Source organism: Corvus hawaiiensis, chromosome 4 (assembly GCF_020740725.1).
Source record: "Corvus hawaiiensis isolate bCorHaw1 chromosome 4, bCorHaw1.pri.cur, whole genome shotgun sequence".
NCBI classification, from domain to species: domain Eukaryota; kingdom Metazoa; phylum Chordata; class Aves; order Passeriformes; family Corvidae; genus Corvus; species Corvus hawaiiensis.
The window spans coordinates 55,440,736-55,459,422 of NC_063216.1; the positions used below are offsets into that span (position 1 = coordinate 55,440,736).

The 18,687-nt window shown below is 38.4% G+C and overlaps 1 protein-coding gene across 2 annotated transcripts in view; it reads right to left on the reverse strand.

Moving 5' to 3' along the window:
* Positions 1-4,699: 4,699 nt before the first annotated feature.
* Positions 4,700-18,687, reverse strand: part of ASZ1 (ankyrin repeat, SAM and basic leucine zipper domain containing 1) — a 37,968-nt gene continuing 23,980 nt past the window's right edge. For both annotated transcript variants that reach the window (XM_048301641.1, XM_048301640.1), the window contains exons 9-13: positions 18,537-18,593; positions 13,542-13,654; positions 7,564-7,669; positions 7,012-7,125; positions 4,700-5,177 (exon numbers count right to left, since the gene is read on the reverse strand). In XM_048301641.1, coding sequence (XP_048157598.1) covers positions 5,025-5,177; positions 7,012-7,125; positions 7,564-7,669; positions 13,542-13,654; positions 18,537-18,593 — 543 coding nt within the window. In that variant the 3' untranslated portion in view covers positions 4,700-5,024. The remainder of the gene's footprint in view (positions 5,178-7,011; positions 7,126-7,563; positions 7,670-13,541; positions 13,655-18,536; positions 18,594-18,687) is intronic.

Genomic DNA, 18,687 nt, shown 5'->3' on the forward strand with positions numbered 1-18,687 from the left:
CAACCACACTCATTATAGAGAATGGCAAAACAGGCAAGTTTGGAAAGGAACCTGGGGGACCACACTGGGTTTGCATGGCCAGGTTCAGGTAGGAGGGGGGCTACAGGGGTGGTTTCTGTGAGAAGGTGCCAGAAGCTTCCCACATGTCTGACAGAGCCAATGTCAGCCAGCTCCAAGACAAACCTGCCACTAGCCAAGGTCAAGCCCATCAGTGATGGTAGTTGCACCTATGCGACCGCTATTTGATAATGTGAAAAAACTGCTCTGCAACAGCAATTGTACCAAAGAGAGTGTTAAGACAATGTGAGAGGAACAGCTGTGGAGACATCCAAGCCACTGAAGAACAAGGGGGAGACAGCGCCCCAGCTGTCGGGGCAGAGATTCCCAAGCAGACCATGGTGAGTCAGCCTGTCCCCCTGCAGCTGACAGAGATCCATGGTGGAGCAGAGATCCACCTGCAGTCCGTGGAGAACCCCATGCTGGGTTGAAGGAGGCTGTGATCCTGTGGGACGCCCATGCTAGAGTAGGGTCCTAGCAGGACTTGTGCCCTACAGGGGACCCACAATGGAGCAGTCTGTTCCTGAAGGACTGCACCCCACGGCAGGGGGCCCACATTGGAGCAGTTAGTGAAGAACTGCAGCCTGTGGAAAGGACTCACACTGAAGAAGTTCATGGAGGACTGTCTCTCAGGAGAGGGAGTGCTGGTTCCTGATGCAGCCCTGGAGAGGCTGCTGGCCTCCCTTGCTGCAAGAACAGACTGAATCTAGAAATCTGTAGGTGTCTTCAACAAGTATCATGTGCACAGTTTCTCATACAGTTAAGAAATCATGCCATGTGCAATACAGATGACAGCGGAGTAGCCAGAGCACTGAAAGCCCCATTTTCTGCATACCTTCTGAAATCGAGCTGAGGTTTTTCAATACACTAATGAAAATAATGTAGTTAAACCTGTATTTCTACATTCAAATGAAGACTGTTTTCAGAAAAGCTGAAGGCATGGAAGGCTCACTTGGAAATTTTTTTAAAGAAAACCCCACCAAACTCTTAAGTAGAACACATCTTCCCATATATACTACAGCTCATAGTACATCTTAAAAAAACTGAAAATCCTTCCCCAGAGATATCTCTGTAAGTCCCACTTCCAGGGACTATGGCTCTATATTATATGAAGCTACACCATTTGGATCAGGATAAAAACTAGAATTTATCAGCTATTAAAACTGTTGAGGATACCCATCACATAATCATCTCATGTCAGTAATAGCCCATGCTGTATCTCACTTCTTTCTCAGTATAGCCCCATTACCTGGAAATGCCTATTTCTGGAATAGGGAAATGTAAATTTTCAAATATACACGTCTCCCTGCCTCCAGAACAAAGAAATGACAATACATGTCTTTAAAAGCAGAAATCTGCAGTTCTGATACCTGTTAGACCTTCAAGGCTTTGTAGCCTTGCTACCTACTAACAGGTATCAGAACTGAAGTCTCTGTACATAAAGATCCAAAGCAATATTTGCAGTACTTCACTAGTAACACAGGAGTTTTATTTGAGAAAGACGACCTGTAGCTTTTGCAGAACAGGTGAAACAGAAGGCAGATGCAAACACCTACTCACCCTTATGAGGAAGTGATAGCTTTGGGGAACACCTGAAGGGGTTCAAAGACAACAAAAGAAAGAAGAATAAATTGCACATGTTAAATCTTGTCCTCAACAAGGCACTTGGATGAAATAAAAGAAGATAAACCAAACACATACTGAAGTCAATGGAGACTATAACAGAAAGCTCACTCTTTCTCAATTTAAGAATACACATACCCCAAACTACTCTTTATTACTTGTAATTGGCTAACAAGAATAATTAAGGGTAATGCCTTATGACAGGTCAGGTACTGCACAAGTCAAATTTAAAGAGCAGAGCAAATCTCAAGGCACAGAAGAGAGACACAGGACACACAAGCCACAGTGTATCTTAGATGGGAAAATTAAAAAAAACCAAACTTGCAGTTCTTTCAGATCTCCACAGGATCACCCAAGGCCCTAATTTTACATAACAGCCTAAAGATTCAGAAAAGGCCATTTTATGAATAGTCATCCCTATGAAAACAAGTTAGGTATCCAATAACATTGCAAGTAGGAACCTCACTGCATCTTTAAGCAACTAGGTATCCCGAAGGATTTGGCCCGAGGTCCAATTCACTCAATCCTCAGCATCTCAATTTGCACTACTGTAGGAGGAGAACAACAGCAGCAGGGCTGCGCAGCTTACCTGCTTAATACATGCAAAGCTCTTTAGCATTCTCCTCCAATCCCCTCATAGATGTGCAAATCATTGTATTCTTACTGTTCTAGGATAATGACTGCAATTTGACGACTTGCAGGAGGAGGCCTCACAGCAGGGACGTTTTCATATGAAGGCTCCCTTAGGAGGTGCTGGTGGGGGTAAGAATTCTGACAGTGTAGCTCAGGGGCCAGATGTTGAAGGAAACTTTTTCTTTGCTTCCTGCCCTATCACTACCATATTGTGACACCTTGTCAGAGAATTTGAAAGAGGCACTGCAACAACATGAAAGTGAATAAAGGTTCTTGAAATGCATTGTTCAAGCCTGAGTTTGGAATCCAAGAAGGTAAATGCAATTTTTTTTTTTTCATGATATGGTATGTTAAAATATTCTTTGTTCCTTTGGCTCTTAACATGTCCTCTTCATGCAGCGCAGTTTCTGATCAATCAATTAATGAAAACAGCCTGAAGTGGTTACTCCAATTCCCTTGCTTCTTGTGAGCGGTTTATGGAATTTTGAACACTATACTTGAACAGTGCAGGATGCCAAGGATGCTGCTGGCACAAAACTTATGTTTAACCCAAATGATGTTTACATGTGTGCTTGCAATTGTGACTACAAGCATCAGAAACAGGTGATCCATAAGATAATTTAAAACGACCAAGCTTCTTCCAAACTTATTTTAGAGGTCATCTCCTGAAGTTCAGACATTTGACTCACTTCTGCAAAATCACTTTACTGTAACTCTCACACTGGAAAAAAAAATTACCAGCAACTATCATGCATTACTTTTTCCCTCCTAAGTACTTTACACCAAAGGCATAATAATTTAGTTAAATACTGATAAAACTTTTCTGGAGCCGATTTTCTGTTCAACTGCAAGAGCTCCAAGTTAAGCTTAAAGGCCTCCATCTGACCAGATCTTTTCTCCAAATTCATGGAAAAAAAGTTTAAACTTCTATTGTCTCAAATGTCAAGATCTACTAGTGGCAGAAAACGCATCTCTTGAAATGGAAGTTATATTCAGTGTCCTTTGAAGTGGCTTTGTTAATGCAAATTGTCACTTAAGTGAAGAAGGGCAGGCTAAGAAGCAGAAATCTTTTCAACCACTTACTAGTGGTTGAAATAATTCCACTTAACTAATGAGAGAGTACATGTAGGAAACACAGTTTGAACAACAGGCCTGACCACTTCCCCTCCACTACCAACCCCAAAAACCCCAAACATCTTCACCCAACAGAAACTCCCAAAAGATGCTGGGTGTCAAAGTTCTAGTATTACCTGTGAGTCATCCCATCACTGACCAACTGCAATTGAACCGAACCGTATTTCAAGCTGATTAGAGGAGGAGTGGTATGTATATAAAAGGTTCTTCCTTTCACAATATGCACCCTGTTAGTTTAGGATTAATTCTAAGGCAATATGAAGAAACAGAGAACCATTTTTAAAATATTTTCTTTTCTATACTTTGTTCATGCTGATAGAATGTTCACTTCCACTTCTGGTAGATGGTGGTGGTGAATACAGCTTAGCCACTCTGACACCAGCTTGGGAGCAGAAAAAACCAGAAAAAAATCCCCGAACTTATGTTTTGCCTCTGGCTTCATCAATCTGTAGGATGTTCCTGGCATTGAAGGACGAAAGGAGGTAAAACAGTTCCAGTAACAAGGAAACACACTAACACAATGCAATTCCCTAAAACAAAAAAGCAGAAAACAGCGGTAACAGTGATTGGAATAGCACTCAAGTTTTCATCTTCTCCTTACTAGTCTCTAGAGGGAATATGAAAGGTTAAGACTCCACACAACATTTCTGAAAACTTACAGACCAAAAGTTTCACACACCCATTCAGGTTTATGTTTTTTTAGACTCCTTTTGTTTCATTTTGAAAGAAAAATGTCCCTTCCAAAATATTCAGCATTTTTACAGATGTTTACTGAAACCTGCAAAAACATAACTAGTTTGAATTCACTTACACCAACTCCCTTTTTTCCTAACATAGCTGGTTTGGTAAGCAGATCAAAACCAGTTGTAAATGTTTCACTGTGGGATTACAAACACCTTTTTAAGTGGAGAAAATATTAAGAAAAAATTTGTAGTGAAAGACCAGACCAAGAAAAAACAAGCTGCTATGCCTTCTAAGGTCTGCATTCTTATAGCTAAGGACTACTATAATCCTTTTAATAGATGTGATGAAACTCTTAATAGAGGTGAGTATCCCTAAGGAAGCAGATTTCAGGCATAATTTAAGTATCATAGTTCAGTGGGAAATGACTTTTTAGGCTACATGTAACAAGATTTCCACAGTTCTCTTGATTGTGAAAAGAAAAAAACCCCACACGTATCTCTCGGCAAGAGAAAAGATCTTTATCAAGTTAAAACTGAACATGATACTTAAAATATTTTAAACCATCCCAACCCCCAAAACACATCTGCATTATAATTTTAAATACAAACGTGATACATACTCAGAATTTGCTTACGTTCACCTCTGAACAGTTAAAGTAAAAACCGAAACCAGTAATTAGTAAGCAATAATCACAGCTTTATGCTAAAAAAAGAAACGCAGCATTGACAAGATTTTAGACCTGCATTCTATACCAACAATGAATTTCAAACAACAATAATTTCAAAATAAAACCCTAAGATACTCTTAAGTAACAGTTTTCATTTTTAATAACTTTATTTTTAGATCCAAGTACATACTAGATACTACAGATATGATCGGAAACAGCACTAAAATTATTTTTGGGTTCTCTTTGCTACTAATTTAATTGTAAATAAGAAAAAACCAAATCCAAGCAGTGTTACCACTCCCATTTTTACTAATCTTTTTCCCAAGGTGGCTGCTTTTTCTGGAGGTTTCACTCGGTTAGGTTCATTCTTCTCTTCATGCTGAGGCAGATGTTAAATCCATGTAAAAAGTACAAAAAAAAAGTTAGTGTGAAAGCTTCTTAAGTAGATTATAAAGCACCCAGTCCTAAGAATCTGCATGCATCTAGGATTGATACTACTTCTTTCTGTCTCTGTTCTACTTAATTTGAAATAAATGTGTGTAAACCTTCATCTTATCTGATGTTCAATCATTCTGTAACATATATTAGAAAAACGAACTGTTCATTTACAAACTTAATTACTCAGCAGTAAAATACTGCTATTTATTAGATGCTACAAAAATCTAATAACAAAACAATTGAACTCCAACTGTCAAACATTTTAACTAGAACTTCTGCCATTTAATTACTAAAACAACTGTTTATTTATAAAGGAAGTTAAATACATAACAGATTAGACTTTCTTGAAATTAAAGGAAGAGGGGAAAGTACCTTACAAGTGCCTGCTCAAATACATGCTGAACCTGAGTGGAGCCTTGTCATAAAGGACAGCAGGGTTAGGTTCTTATTTTCTACCTTAGTTCATAATGCTTGGAAGGCCATCTCACTTACTGCACTTTCAAAAATTATATGCTACAGACATGTACTGCTGGCAAAGTCTTGTAATGATTAAGGTTAGCAAACAGTACTGAAGACTTCAAGGGAATTTATACAAACATTTTATGTAAGAGGTTTAACTGTTTCACTTAGATTCACACGTTCACACTAAACGCTTGGGTGCTCTACATTCAAAAGTGCTCCATCATAAATTAAGTAAAACAAAAATGCCTTGTATTAAAGCACTCGTAAGTGAAATTCATAAAACATAACAGGATTTAAAAAAGGAATTGCATTTTTGAAGTAATTAGAAGGCGGTTTCACACAGGACACAAAGATACCACGCTTCATCTTGACAGCTATTAAACCTTATGTACAGATAAAGTCAAGTGGCACCAAACTTGGAACCCTCCCAGCCGTTATAACTGGCCTGCATATATAGGAGGCAAATATATACACAATTGATGATTGCATATGCAAAAAAAGGAGTAAATAGCTAGTAAGTTCTTTGCCACAGTTTCTACCTCTTAATATATTTGCTGTTAAGTGATTTATTGGGAGAAGGCTGTTATACTACATTAAATTTACTTAAACTACAGGAAATCGAATTAGTAGCATTATACTCAAGGTCTGAGTTCCACATGGCTTCATTCAGCAACAGATTCCTTTCTGACACTGATGCTCCATTTACCCAACCCCAGTGGCCGTTCATTTTACCAGCCTATTACTTAAAATGACCCCATCTGACAAGAGAGTGTCACTGTGTTGGTTTGAGAATGACTGATGTGGTGCTAACATCTAGCCTTGACCTCTCCCACCCTCTTCTTTTGTCACTCTGCAGTTATCTGGGATGCCTCCCATTCAATCCATAAAACCTTAGTATCTTCCTTGTGAGTCAATAATTCCAAACAAAAGATTCCTTAATTAAAAAGTAAGAGTGTAAGTATTCAGCGTGGCATCTATGCCACAGTGGCTGTCCAAGAGCACAGGGATAAATTCCAATTAATTCTTTCGTGCAGTAGAAAGAAAAAGGCAGATTGTGCTTTCCTTTGGAGATTCTCCACAGGTAGATTGTGCTTTCTTTTGGAGATTTTCCACACTGCAGTGGAATATTAGAGATTATTTCTCATTCTGTCCGTGAAAAGGTGGAAGAGGGAGAGAGCAATGCAATGCCCAAGCTAAAGCTAAACAGCCGTTGGCAGATCAAGGTATGAAACATTTCCCTGATGGATGCCACATTTGTGGTTGCATCAGGAACTTGTACACAGTATTTAACAGCCTCACTCACACACACCCACCTCCACCACCAGGTCCTTCAGTTTGCCAACTTCTTCTCCCAACTTGTTAACACTGCAAATCAAGTCTTTGCAGACTTCAATATAACATTCAGTTGGTGCCCACTGCAGTACCATCTGTTAATAAATACAGTTATTTGCCATAATTACATAATTGTAGATTATAATTTAATATTCTACAGTTAATGTATCACAAAAGATAGTGCCAGAAAATGTTTATAACTGCATTTATGCTGGGTTTTAATTGTATGATTTATGCACAACAAGCTACTACTTCCTAGCAGCCTTTGTTGGAAACTTTTGTCACCTCAACTCTCCTATCAGTAGAAACATGAAGAAACAAATCAATCTCCTTTAGTTGTGTGGCTTAACTCTTTGAAATAAATTATTTTCAAGAAGTGTCCTTTAGAGAAAGGGCATTGGACAGCTTTATATAACTATATAATAACCAAGATGGTTGGTATTCATAGTTTTCATGTTTTCATAGTATTCATAGTTTTCATTTTACAAGGTGGAATAATACACTCTAAATCAATCTTTTGTTTGGTTGAATACCTTGTGAGAATTTTTGAGGAAATGGTTGTTCATGGTCTGCACAGGAATGATCAGCTTACTACACTCTTTATTCAACTTCTGAAGAAACTTGAGGAATTCATCTTCACTAGAAAAATAAAATGATATTTTGTTATTTGTCAAATGCTGTAACTTTTTGCAAGCCAAATATTACCTATGGATTTCCAACACTGGCTAGTGAGTTAAACATGCAGTTTCATAACACACAAAAAACCCAGTATCATTTTAACAGCAAATAGTTAAAGACATTTAACACCTTAGCAAGTTTGGTTTTTTCCCCCCCTTGTTTGTCCCATCCCATCCTCTCCCTCCCCCACCTTATTTTGGAAGGACAATATTTTTGACCTGCAGCTTACATTTTTGAGGTAGATGCCAGGGAAAAAGTCTGGTTTGTACTTTGGAGCTAGGACTGAAATGACTAGGTTTAGGGTCATTTAAAGCAGAGTGGAAGAAAGTAAGAATTCAGTAATACTGGCTTGGCCCTTGGATCTGCCACTCAGTGCCATGGCCTAGTTGAGGTGTTAGGGCATGGGTTGGACTCAATCTTAGAGGTCTCTGCCAACCTGGTGATTCTGTGATCTGGAAACATAGAGCCTTAAATATCCAATGTTACCTTTTTGAAGAAAATTTTTACTTGGTGTTCAAATACAAGCAGGAAGATAACTCTCAAAATTAGTTTGCTCCATGTCTCCAAAAAGTGGAGAAAGGTATAGAAAAATTTAACAGTTTATTTTCAACTTTAAGTTTCTAGAGCTTCCACATGACACTGACTCAACTTTACCGGAAATGTCAGAGAATTTTAGTCATAAATCATGGTGCTGGCCAGAAACTTGTTGCCATTCACCAGGAAGATGGAAAGAAGGCAAGGAAGAAGAGGATCCAATTGCTTTTACTGAGTGAGCTCTCAAACTCTGGAACTCCTGAGAAGTGTCTGTATCTCCAGTAGGAAAGTTTCTGATAACTCTAAGCTATATGGGTGAGTAATAGGCAGGGCCAAGAGACAATTACAAGTTCCTACTGCAGATCTTCCTGTTCTGCAGATCCATAGGATCTGAATAAACTAATTCAGACTCTTAACATTCCTCCATTCCCTAGGCAATCTGCTATTAAACCTAAATGCAACATACACCACTTGCTTCTTGCTTCTGAGGGCAAAGAGGTATCCACGAAATTTGTCAAACAGCTAAACTAAGCTGCATGCCAATGCAGTGCAAGTATCTAAATGGAGATGGAATTTAGGCCATAGAGCACTTTCCTTCAACTTTGGGCACAGGATCATTAGTGAGTAAAATTTCTGCCACTGCTCAGGACATGTGTGATTTGCAATAGTGCTGAACTGTTAAGACTTTAACACTTAAAACAGAATATACAGAAGTATTAATAGGAATGCTGGAGGTTTAAAACCAATACTGCACATGCTTTTCATGAAGATGCGGAAGTACAAAAGCCTATTAGTTTGTTTTTATAAAATAAACTATTGCTTGTTTCAGAACAATGTAATTGGACTGAGTATTTCAGTAAAGAACACAAACACTAAACATCTGGAGATAGTCTGAAAGTTCCTCCCACATTACTATAGTCAAGCCATAATCGCAAATATTTTCTTCTACTTAGAAAGATAACTTTTTAGCTGGCTGGGATCAGTTAGGGCACCTTTTGTGTTTCATCACAAAGGAAATTATACTTTGGAAATCTGGAAGGACACTTGGCAAATATAAAGTATGTCATGGGCTTGAATCAGGGAGGGGAAAAAACATTTAATCTATCATACTACTTCATTACACCATAGTTCTTTAAAAACTCCCTATTTTCATGGAATTTTATACCTGTTGCAATGACATGCTCTTGTATTTAGAAATGGAAATAATATTTTCAAAAAAGGATCACTTTTAAAAAGAATTAATGGCTGTCAAAACATCAGTGGCTAAATAGTGCTAGACACTCCGTAAGTTTATAATCAATCAGTTGAAGATTTTCTACTATGTTAGTTTTTCTATGACTTAATGACTGATTCTCCTTCTCACAGAATGACTTTGAACAAGTGGAAAGTAAAATCTTTATATAAAAGCATGTAAACATAGCCTAAGATTTTAGTCTCAAGGTCAGATTCCTAGAATACATGTCAGGCAATTTTCTAGGAAACTATGCAGTGCTTGCCATAACTGAAGTGCTGTCATATTTTGTGTACTTCAGTCTTAAATCAATCAATTATTTTCTGGTTTTGAGAACTACATATGATCTAAACCCACACTATACTAGGAATAAGATATGTGACTGGTGTGTGAGACTGCACCAGATACCATGTGGGTATTTTATTGTATTTGGCCACACACGGTGATGGATGATGTTTTATATTTCTCCACTTACTCTCTCTGTTCAAATTTTTAAGCTGCTCTGCTTGAATGTATGTACTAAACACTACTGTGGAACAATCTGAAAAAAGCACACATTTTCACATAAAAATGCATAAAGCTTAAACTGGGCAAAGTCCCCTTAAACTGTAGCTAATTATCGCTCACTGAAGAGCCAACATCCATTTCTAAAGGCACCTAACAGATTTCTGGCCTACCACCTTGGCTCAGCAGCAAAGTCTCTATTTTAATAGAAATGGCTCAGATGCTGTTAAAGTACTTAGGGTGTATCCGTATCATACTGGTTTATACCCTCCTGCATGCTGAAACTTCAGTTCTTCAGTATTGCAGGACGTGTCCAAGTTTGCAGGATTCTCTTCTGAAAGTACGCACTTGTTTTGATGGGAGAATTACAGAATCATAGAATAGTTTGAGTTGGAAGGGACCTTACAGACAATTTAGTTACAATCCCTTTGCCATGGGTAGGGACACCTTTCACTAGACCAGGTGTCTGAAAGTTCCATACAACCTGGCCTTGAACTCTCCTAGGAATGGGACATCCACAGCTTTTCTAGGTAACTTATTCTAATATCTCACCACCTTCACAGTAGAAAATTTCTTCCTTACATCACATCTAAACCTGCTCTCCATCAGTGTGAAGCATTCCCCCTTGTCCTGTCACTACATGCCCTTGTAAAAAGTCTTTCTTCGTCTCTCTGGTAGGCTCTTTTAGGTCTCTCTAAGGTCTCCCCATAGTCCTCTCTCCTCCAGGCTGAACACCTGCAAGTGTCTCAGCCTGTCTTCATAGGACCAGTGCTCCAGCCTTCTTGGTCATCTTTGTGGCCCTCCTCTGAACTCCCCTTCTTATGCTGGGAGTCTTGGAGCTGGTTGCAGTAGTTCAGGTAGAGTGTCATGACAGTGGAGTAGACAGGGAGAATCCCCTCTTGACCTGCTGGCCACTCCTCTTGGGATGCAGCCCAGGATATGATTGGCCTTCTGAGCTGCAAGTGCACATTTGCTGGGTCATGTTGAGCTTCTTGCAGGAGTTGGATTTGATAATCCTTGTGGGTCCCTTCCAACTTAGGATATTCTGTGTTTCTATTATTCTTGTCAACCAACACCCCCAAGTCCTTCTCCTCAGGGCTGCTCTCAGTCGATTCTCTGCTCAGCCTGTACTTGTGCTTGGGATTGTCCTGACCCAGGACATTGCACTTGGCCTTGCGGAATTTCCCACATCCACCACTCAAGCCTGTCAAGGTCTGGCTGAATGGTATCCTGCTGGAACCCTGGGCTCTGAGAATTTCAGCCTATCAGTACTGAGAGGCAGTGATCCTCAGAAGTACACTGTATTCGATCCAAAATCCTGGGAAAAGCTTCCTAAGTTGTGTGATAACACTGAGGTTGTTGCTGTGTAATTAAAACTCATATCACTGGGTGGAATATGTAGAGATGTAGAAAATTAGGTTTAGGGGATATAGGTAATAATAGGTTACAATATGGAGGCTTTTGGGTGTGGATTTGTCCTTCATCTTTTCTCTTCCTTCTTCACAAATCTGAGTGTTCTGGTATTGGTTCAAAAAACTCGCACTGCAGACCATGAATAGATAGTTATTGGATTATAAGTAAAAACATATTACTTGGTATTTCATAATTGGTTAATTTGGACCTTAAAAAGCCTTGGAAGTTAGAACTCTGGGCCATTTTCCACCCTGCCAACTAAGAGGCACATATCATACAGCTGTGCTATAGATAAGAAAATAATAAACAACAATTAGAAGAAAAGCCTGGTTGGTGTCTCCTGCGTTTTAATCCAAACTCTGAGTAAAAGAACTTGAAATTCAGAAACAGAGAAAATTAACAGTATCCCTTCCCTCCAGCACACCACACAACTCAGGGTCATTGGCACACACACCGAGGGTGTACTCAATCCCAGTCTCCACGTCACCAGCAAAGATGTTAAACAGCGCCAGCCCCAACACCAACCCCTGAGGGGTGTCACTTGTTACTAGTTTTCATTTGGACATTGAGCCGTTGCCCACAACTCTTGCCCAGAGTGACTATCCAGCCAATTCTTTATCTCCTCACAGACCAAAAGCAACATCAAAGTCTTCCATCAGGACATGAACTCCCTGCTCTTCAGCCCATCTCAGTCTTTCAAGAGCCTCTTCAAATGCCTTGCACATCTTCCCATGTCCTACAGCTCAAACTTGGCATTGTGCTGCAAAAACATAACTCAAGCAGGCCACAAAGTCTCTTTTTCATAAACACAGTTATGGATAAAGATACCAGCACAGCACCAGCACTGGGAGCAATCAGTGTATGAATAATTGGTTGGGAGTGGAATACATACTAGACAGTCTCATGGAACTGGGACTCTAAAGACAACACTATGGCAGGATCACATTATGACATGACTGCTAACGCAGAGTGTCAGTGCAATTCAGTTCCCTCCAAGGCATGGAGACACGTACAGATTGAATTTGAACCCAAGCATATTCTTTGGGCCAATGAACAACATAACTAACAGGGACTCTAGCCTTACAGCATTCAAATAATACAGACAGTTCTCCCCACTGTTTTGGAGAGGGAAGTAATATCTATGACAGTACCAGCACAGCTGTCAGATCACTAGTCAAGAGGGGAATACACACACTTCAAAGAGGCGCTGAACCCTTACTATCTAATCCATTATTAGTAGCTATTCTTCTGTAAGTTTGGGAATTAAGAAGAGGAAAGATATGACCATGGAATTTAAACTGAAGTCTAGTTGTGCTTTCCAGAAAAAAAAAAAAGTACTTACACAAAAAGAACAAGAGACTTCAGAAATCTTAAGGCTCCTTTGTACTTACTGTATCCTTCCTTTTTTATTTTGTGCTGGATGTGGAGTGCTCTAGCAGTGCTTAGGCAACTTATTAAGTTTAACAGCTGAGGAACGTACCTCTCAGCTCAGGCCTGGCTTCCATGGTACTGCACAAGACTATAGTAAAAGTATGAGAGGTGTTGCAGACCTGATGCTTAAATACTATAATGAGAAAAAATATCAAGTTGGAATGGAAATCTGAAGGAGTAACACTTTCTTTAAAAAGTTTCCTTATAAACCTACTGATACATACAATCTATGATAAGGAAAATAGCTTCTAAACTGCTTAATTGGTAAGAGAAAAAAAAAAAAGAGATATTTTGATTATTTTAAAAACTGCTTCTAGTGGAAGAGAAAAACAATGAAAAAATCTGGAATCTAAAGAGAAGAAGCATTTATGATTTAAGATACACATGTACAAGATATTGTATTAGGAGTTGAAAATTAAAGGCCTGTGCAGAAGTTATATGCATCTCTCCCTCCTGCACTTTTTAAAATTGCATCTTACAATCAGACAGATTTGATTGGAAGACTAGCAGAGCCTACCTTGTCTATGCTTCCAACTTTCTTTGTGCAAAACACAGCCACCACCAGCTCTCATAATCCACTAACTCGCATATTCTCAGGAATGTTATGCATTAAGGGATAAGGTGTGAAACACTTTTACCTTTGAGCCACAGAAAATAACACAGTCACCTTAAATAGTTAATATTTCACTTCCATTTCCTTAGATATGCTATTAATAATACCTCATTTCCAGCTTCATAATTTCTGAGATATCTTCAATTTTTTTTTCTTCCACTTGCAGCCCGTGAATAGCATCTAGGAGTTTCTGTTGATCTCCAGGATTTGTAATGCCAATCTAAATTTAAAGAGTAATTCCAAATATTATTTACTTTTAAACTTAACCAGACATAACAGTACCATAACACTTACTGCACAAGCTTCTAAATATTAAGATTCAAAAGAAGTTATTTTTAAGCTATTGCAACCAGCTACAATGTATGTAAGTGACAAAGAAAAAAATAAAACCACAGAAAATATTCAATGATGCAGAACAAAATGGCAAGAGATGAGGAGCTGCCAAACCGAAATTGCACAGGATACTCAGAAAATCTGTTTAGGGTTCATTAAAAAAAAAAAAAAAAAAAAAAAGGCAGTTTGCCTAAGTACCCCTGTGTTGTCAGGATGTTAGGTTTTCTATTTCAGAATCATCTCTGACAGCAAGATAATGAATCATCATTATGGTGATACAGCATTAACTCAAAGAAAGAGTGAAAACTATCAAATCAGCATAAAATAGAGAATTTTACAGGAAGACATCTTTTTTAACTGAAGGAAAACACAAAAGATATATACTATGTAACTGAGATTCTCTAAGTGATGCCTAGAACAGAAAACACTGGCAGCTGTGCTATCCATCAAGTATCTCAGATTGAATTTTAAGTCATATTTAAATCCTAGGCTGAGAGTTTTCTTTCAGAACACTTAAAGAATAGTTCATTTGTTAAAAGGGAAATGCTTCTGTGGCACATTCAATACTTTTCCTTGCTCATATCTGACAGGCTGCTGTGCAATGCAGGACTTCTGGTAGCAGCAGCCCTAAGATGCTCCTCCACACAAGCAAAAAACCTCTTGACTTTGTTCCTAAGGTGCCAGCTGAGTATCTAACTCAACAGGAGTAGACCACTCTGGCATTTGAGACTGCAAGGATCTTAGAGTCTCCAAAGCTAGGCTGTATGGGACCCTCACTGATATTCTGAGGACTTTAAGTTACCTTCTGCACCCTCAAAAATCTGGAAGATGTTAGTGTTTGCAGTCTCCCAGATTCCTGTCAGAAAGAATTTTGAATAAACAGTTGACAACCCACATCAGATCGAAATTCTAGGGAAGAGATAGTGCCTAGGGAAATGCTTGCTTTTCTCTGAGACCCAGTGCTCTGGCACCCAATGTTCACTGTGACTGCATAAAACTGTCCTCCAGGTTCTCCACCAATTACAGGTAACAGGTAACTATGGGCTCACAAGTGTGCCTTTAAACATTTCAAAACCATGTTAAGTTTATAGACAAGTAAGTTTTTCAGCAATGCAAAATCCCAACAAGATTAATCGGGAATTTAACTACATGTGTCAAGAACTTTTGAGTTTCTAACAGGTTTCTATGGGTACCTGAATAAATTTTACTGAAGTCTTTTTAGCAAATATCACTAGCAGCTTTAAGATAGAAAGATCTGGGTTTCCTATAAATAATCTGCTTCACTTGTGTTGAGCTGTAAGTTTGCTCAATTCATTAGTTCTCAGGTTTGCCTTGTGGAGCCCTATCTGTAATGAACTAATATTTTCTTAAGGCTTACAAAGCATTACAGCAGTCATTTCATCATGAAGAAGCAAGCTGATTTACACAATAGCATCTTGAGGATTAAAACTATCTTATTTAAAGTAGGGACTATTGTGAAGACTGCCTTTGCTTTTGACTCCACCTTCTCATTCCTGAAACCAGCAAATCAGGATGCAGCTTTCTGACCAGCGTATCAGGAAGATGTTGCACTTTGTTCCTCTAGAAATAAAATATCATTTTGTTTTTCTGCAAACGAATCACTTAACACCACCACATCTTGAAAAATATGTGTCGGGAAGTACAGAATGTGATAAATGTCACTATAGATAAAGCCTTCTACCACCACAGTAATTCTGCATTTGGAGGTAGAAGGTGCAGAACCAAGAGACGGAAGGTTGATAGATCAGTCCAAACTACTTTCCCATTTCTAGACCATCTCTGCAAGAACACGAAGTGACCCAGAATCTGACTGCTCATGCAAGAATGAATGCATGGAACAACCACAGTGCAGTAATCCCTTCTTGAAGGATAAGTGAATTTTTAAGTTGGCGTTGGTTCACTTGCACTCTGCAGTCCAAATTATGCAAGTATTATTGTGAAGTGGCCATGTTTAAGAACGCAAAAGTGCTGTACAAGAACTTGCTTATATCTGTCAAACAGACTATAAGCACTCTCAATTTTAGCCAGATCAACTCTAGGAACATCTATTTTATTCTTTACTTAAATACATACAAAGCAGCCCCTCCAAATCCAAGCCCCAAGCTCACACTCCAGCATGAACGTGACAAGAGGTGAATAAGATGGCCTCAACACATGAAAGATGATATACTGCACAGATAAAACCAGTCAAGCTATGCATAAACTCTTGTATCAATGCCACTTTGCCCAAGTAACCACTAATTTTAATAACCTGACACATTTCTGTCAAATATTAAATGCTTTTTTCAGGGAGTAGGGGCAGAGAAATGAGTCCTGGAACTGTGATATAGACCAGATAATTATCTAATTATGTAGTTTAATTTCTGGATTATATTTTGAATTTTGATGTGTCAACTTTTCATTATACATTCTCAAATCCAAAACAGGATGACAATTTCTCTTATTCTAAACTAAATAAAATGTCAGAAGAAACCTTTTTAGTCCTAAATGCATCCAGAAGCAAAATTACTTCTGTTGCTACCTTATGAGAAAAATGCTTAAAACAAAATAAAAAATGTGAATGTCATAAGTAGTAGACAAAAACCTCCAAATGTTGAATAGACATGTCCCAGTATATTGAACACATTTTTTCCAGAATGGAACAGTTTATAAGCTTAAGGAATGCAAGGATTTCAGCTTGAAAGACTCATTGTTTAGGCTCTGTTGTAGAATACAGATAAAGATATTTACAGAGAAAATATCTTCCTGATATTGTTTGATGGAAGAAAGCATATCATGTTAATGACAGGATTTCTCCCCAGTTCCCTGGATATAAAGCAGCTTGGCTCAGAGGCATCCGTCAGAGGTCATCATTAATCTTTGTAGTAATAAGATCCAGGCTATTTAAAACAGCTGGCTGTTAGCTGAAAGTCTGCCATCACAGTAAAAACTTTCAACTCTGAAGTTACAAGGAAACAGATTAGATTTGTTCTATCAGCAGCGTGGGGAAAAACCGTTAGCAGAGCTCTAAAACTAGACTGCATCAAGAATTTAGGATAACTTACGAAGTGCTAATAAGCCAAGAGTGGTATGTCATTTTTTAACTTCTCAACTGAAGACTCATTAATTAATTTATGTCCATGCACAAAGGATGACTTATTTTTCAGGAACTGTTTCCTGCTGTCGCAAAGTTAACAGCCAAAGCAATTCAATTCTTACAGATATTATCTTCCTGTGTAGAAGCAGCTGATCCATGTAGTTATTTCAGTTTGTTCAAAGCTTTGTTTGCTTTTAGAACAGGGAGCCTCAAACAATTTAGAACACCGAAACAGAAGGTATGATTTTGAGCGAAATTACACCTCTTTGGAGAAGGAACCATAAAGCTTAGCCATTTACTGAAGTCCACAATTGTCTCCTCTTTCCCCAATGTTTCCTGGACACAAACAAGCAATGACAACAATACCAAAGCAAGTGATCATTATTAACATACACTCAGACAGATTTACCACTTATTGCAGTCATGACCAACACAGCAGCTCACATAGTAATGAGAAGAAATCCACAAGAATCTCCTTAAAGGACAAAACTACTATCAATAGGAGCTTTAGAGTTCTAAAAATCCCAGGACACCAGGATGCTGTCCAATGACCCTGAGGCTTCAGAAGAGCAGTAATATCAAAACACACTGACATGCCTTATAATATTTTGTCCTAGATGAACTCTTAAAAATCTCTTCATTGACAAAGCTCCCTGTATGAGCACCCCCTGAGAATACAGAATTACTTGTGAGTTCTGTCAGAAAAATTAACTCTACTCAGTTTTAAGACAAAACGTCAAGCAAAACAATCCTTGCTGATGTCCACTCTAAAGGAATACAACGTTGGATCCAGCTGCTAGAACACACACCTTGCTGGTACCAGGATAAGGAGAAAAAAAGCTGACACTAAGGACATGCCTAGCGCCAGTAGCAGGGAGCAGTCTTGAAGCGGCTGTTTTTATGAGGCGTCTTTGGAATCCCAGACCAGAGGTTCCAAAGCTCCCCAGTACAGAGTGCTCAGAAGAATCCCGCAGCCTCAAGTACTTATGTTGTTCCAATGAGACTCCTATAATTGCATTTTATCATAGCATCCTCCTGTAAGCACAAAGTCCTTTCATTTCCCACAGGCAAAATTCCAGCAAAGACTAATGAAAAGCAACCACCAATCTCAGCTGAGAACTGAAGCCTTGTAGTAATGCATCACGTAGTCAAAAGACCAACCTTTGCAAACAGCGAAAGACCAACCTTCCCAGCTGCAGTGAACTGTAAGAAACAAAATCTTCTCTTTTTTCCCTTTTTTTTTTTTTTTGGGATACAAACGTGTGTGGGATATGAGATTCTACAATTTAAGCAATTATAATGTAAGACAGCTCTTCTTTCTCCAACAAAAATAACCACCTCACAAAGGAGGACCACACCTATAAGAGTTGTTTAGTATTATCTACTGTTAATTCTAGAACTGACTTCCTTTCAGAGAAATCAGAATTAAAAACTAAAAATGGTAGCAACTAAAATATAAACTGGAACTATTTCCTGCTCCTGATCAATCACTGAACTGTGAAATTACATATTTCAGAATAAGTCTGTCTATATTAACATTAAAATTCAAGAAGTTGCAGAAGATGCTGAAAGAATTCTTGCAAGGTTAGACATTTATAATGAGAAGTTAAGACATTAAAAACATTTAAAAAAGAGGACAAAATTAAATTAAGCTATAAAGTAGTAAGCTGACCTGTATTAAGTCATCTTTTTGCATGGTCAGAAGTTGTCTTAAAGTTATATCTTGTTCCTGTATAAAACAAAGGGGTTTCTGACATCAAAAAAGAACTTCAGAATACAACAGTTTTAACTTGATTTTCTTCCCTGTTTTACTTCAGTTTTCA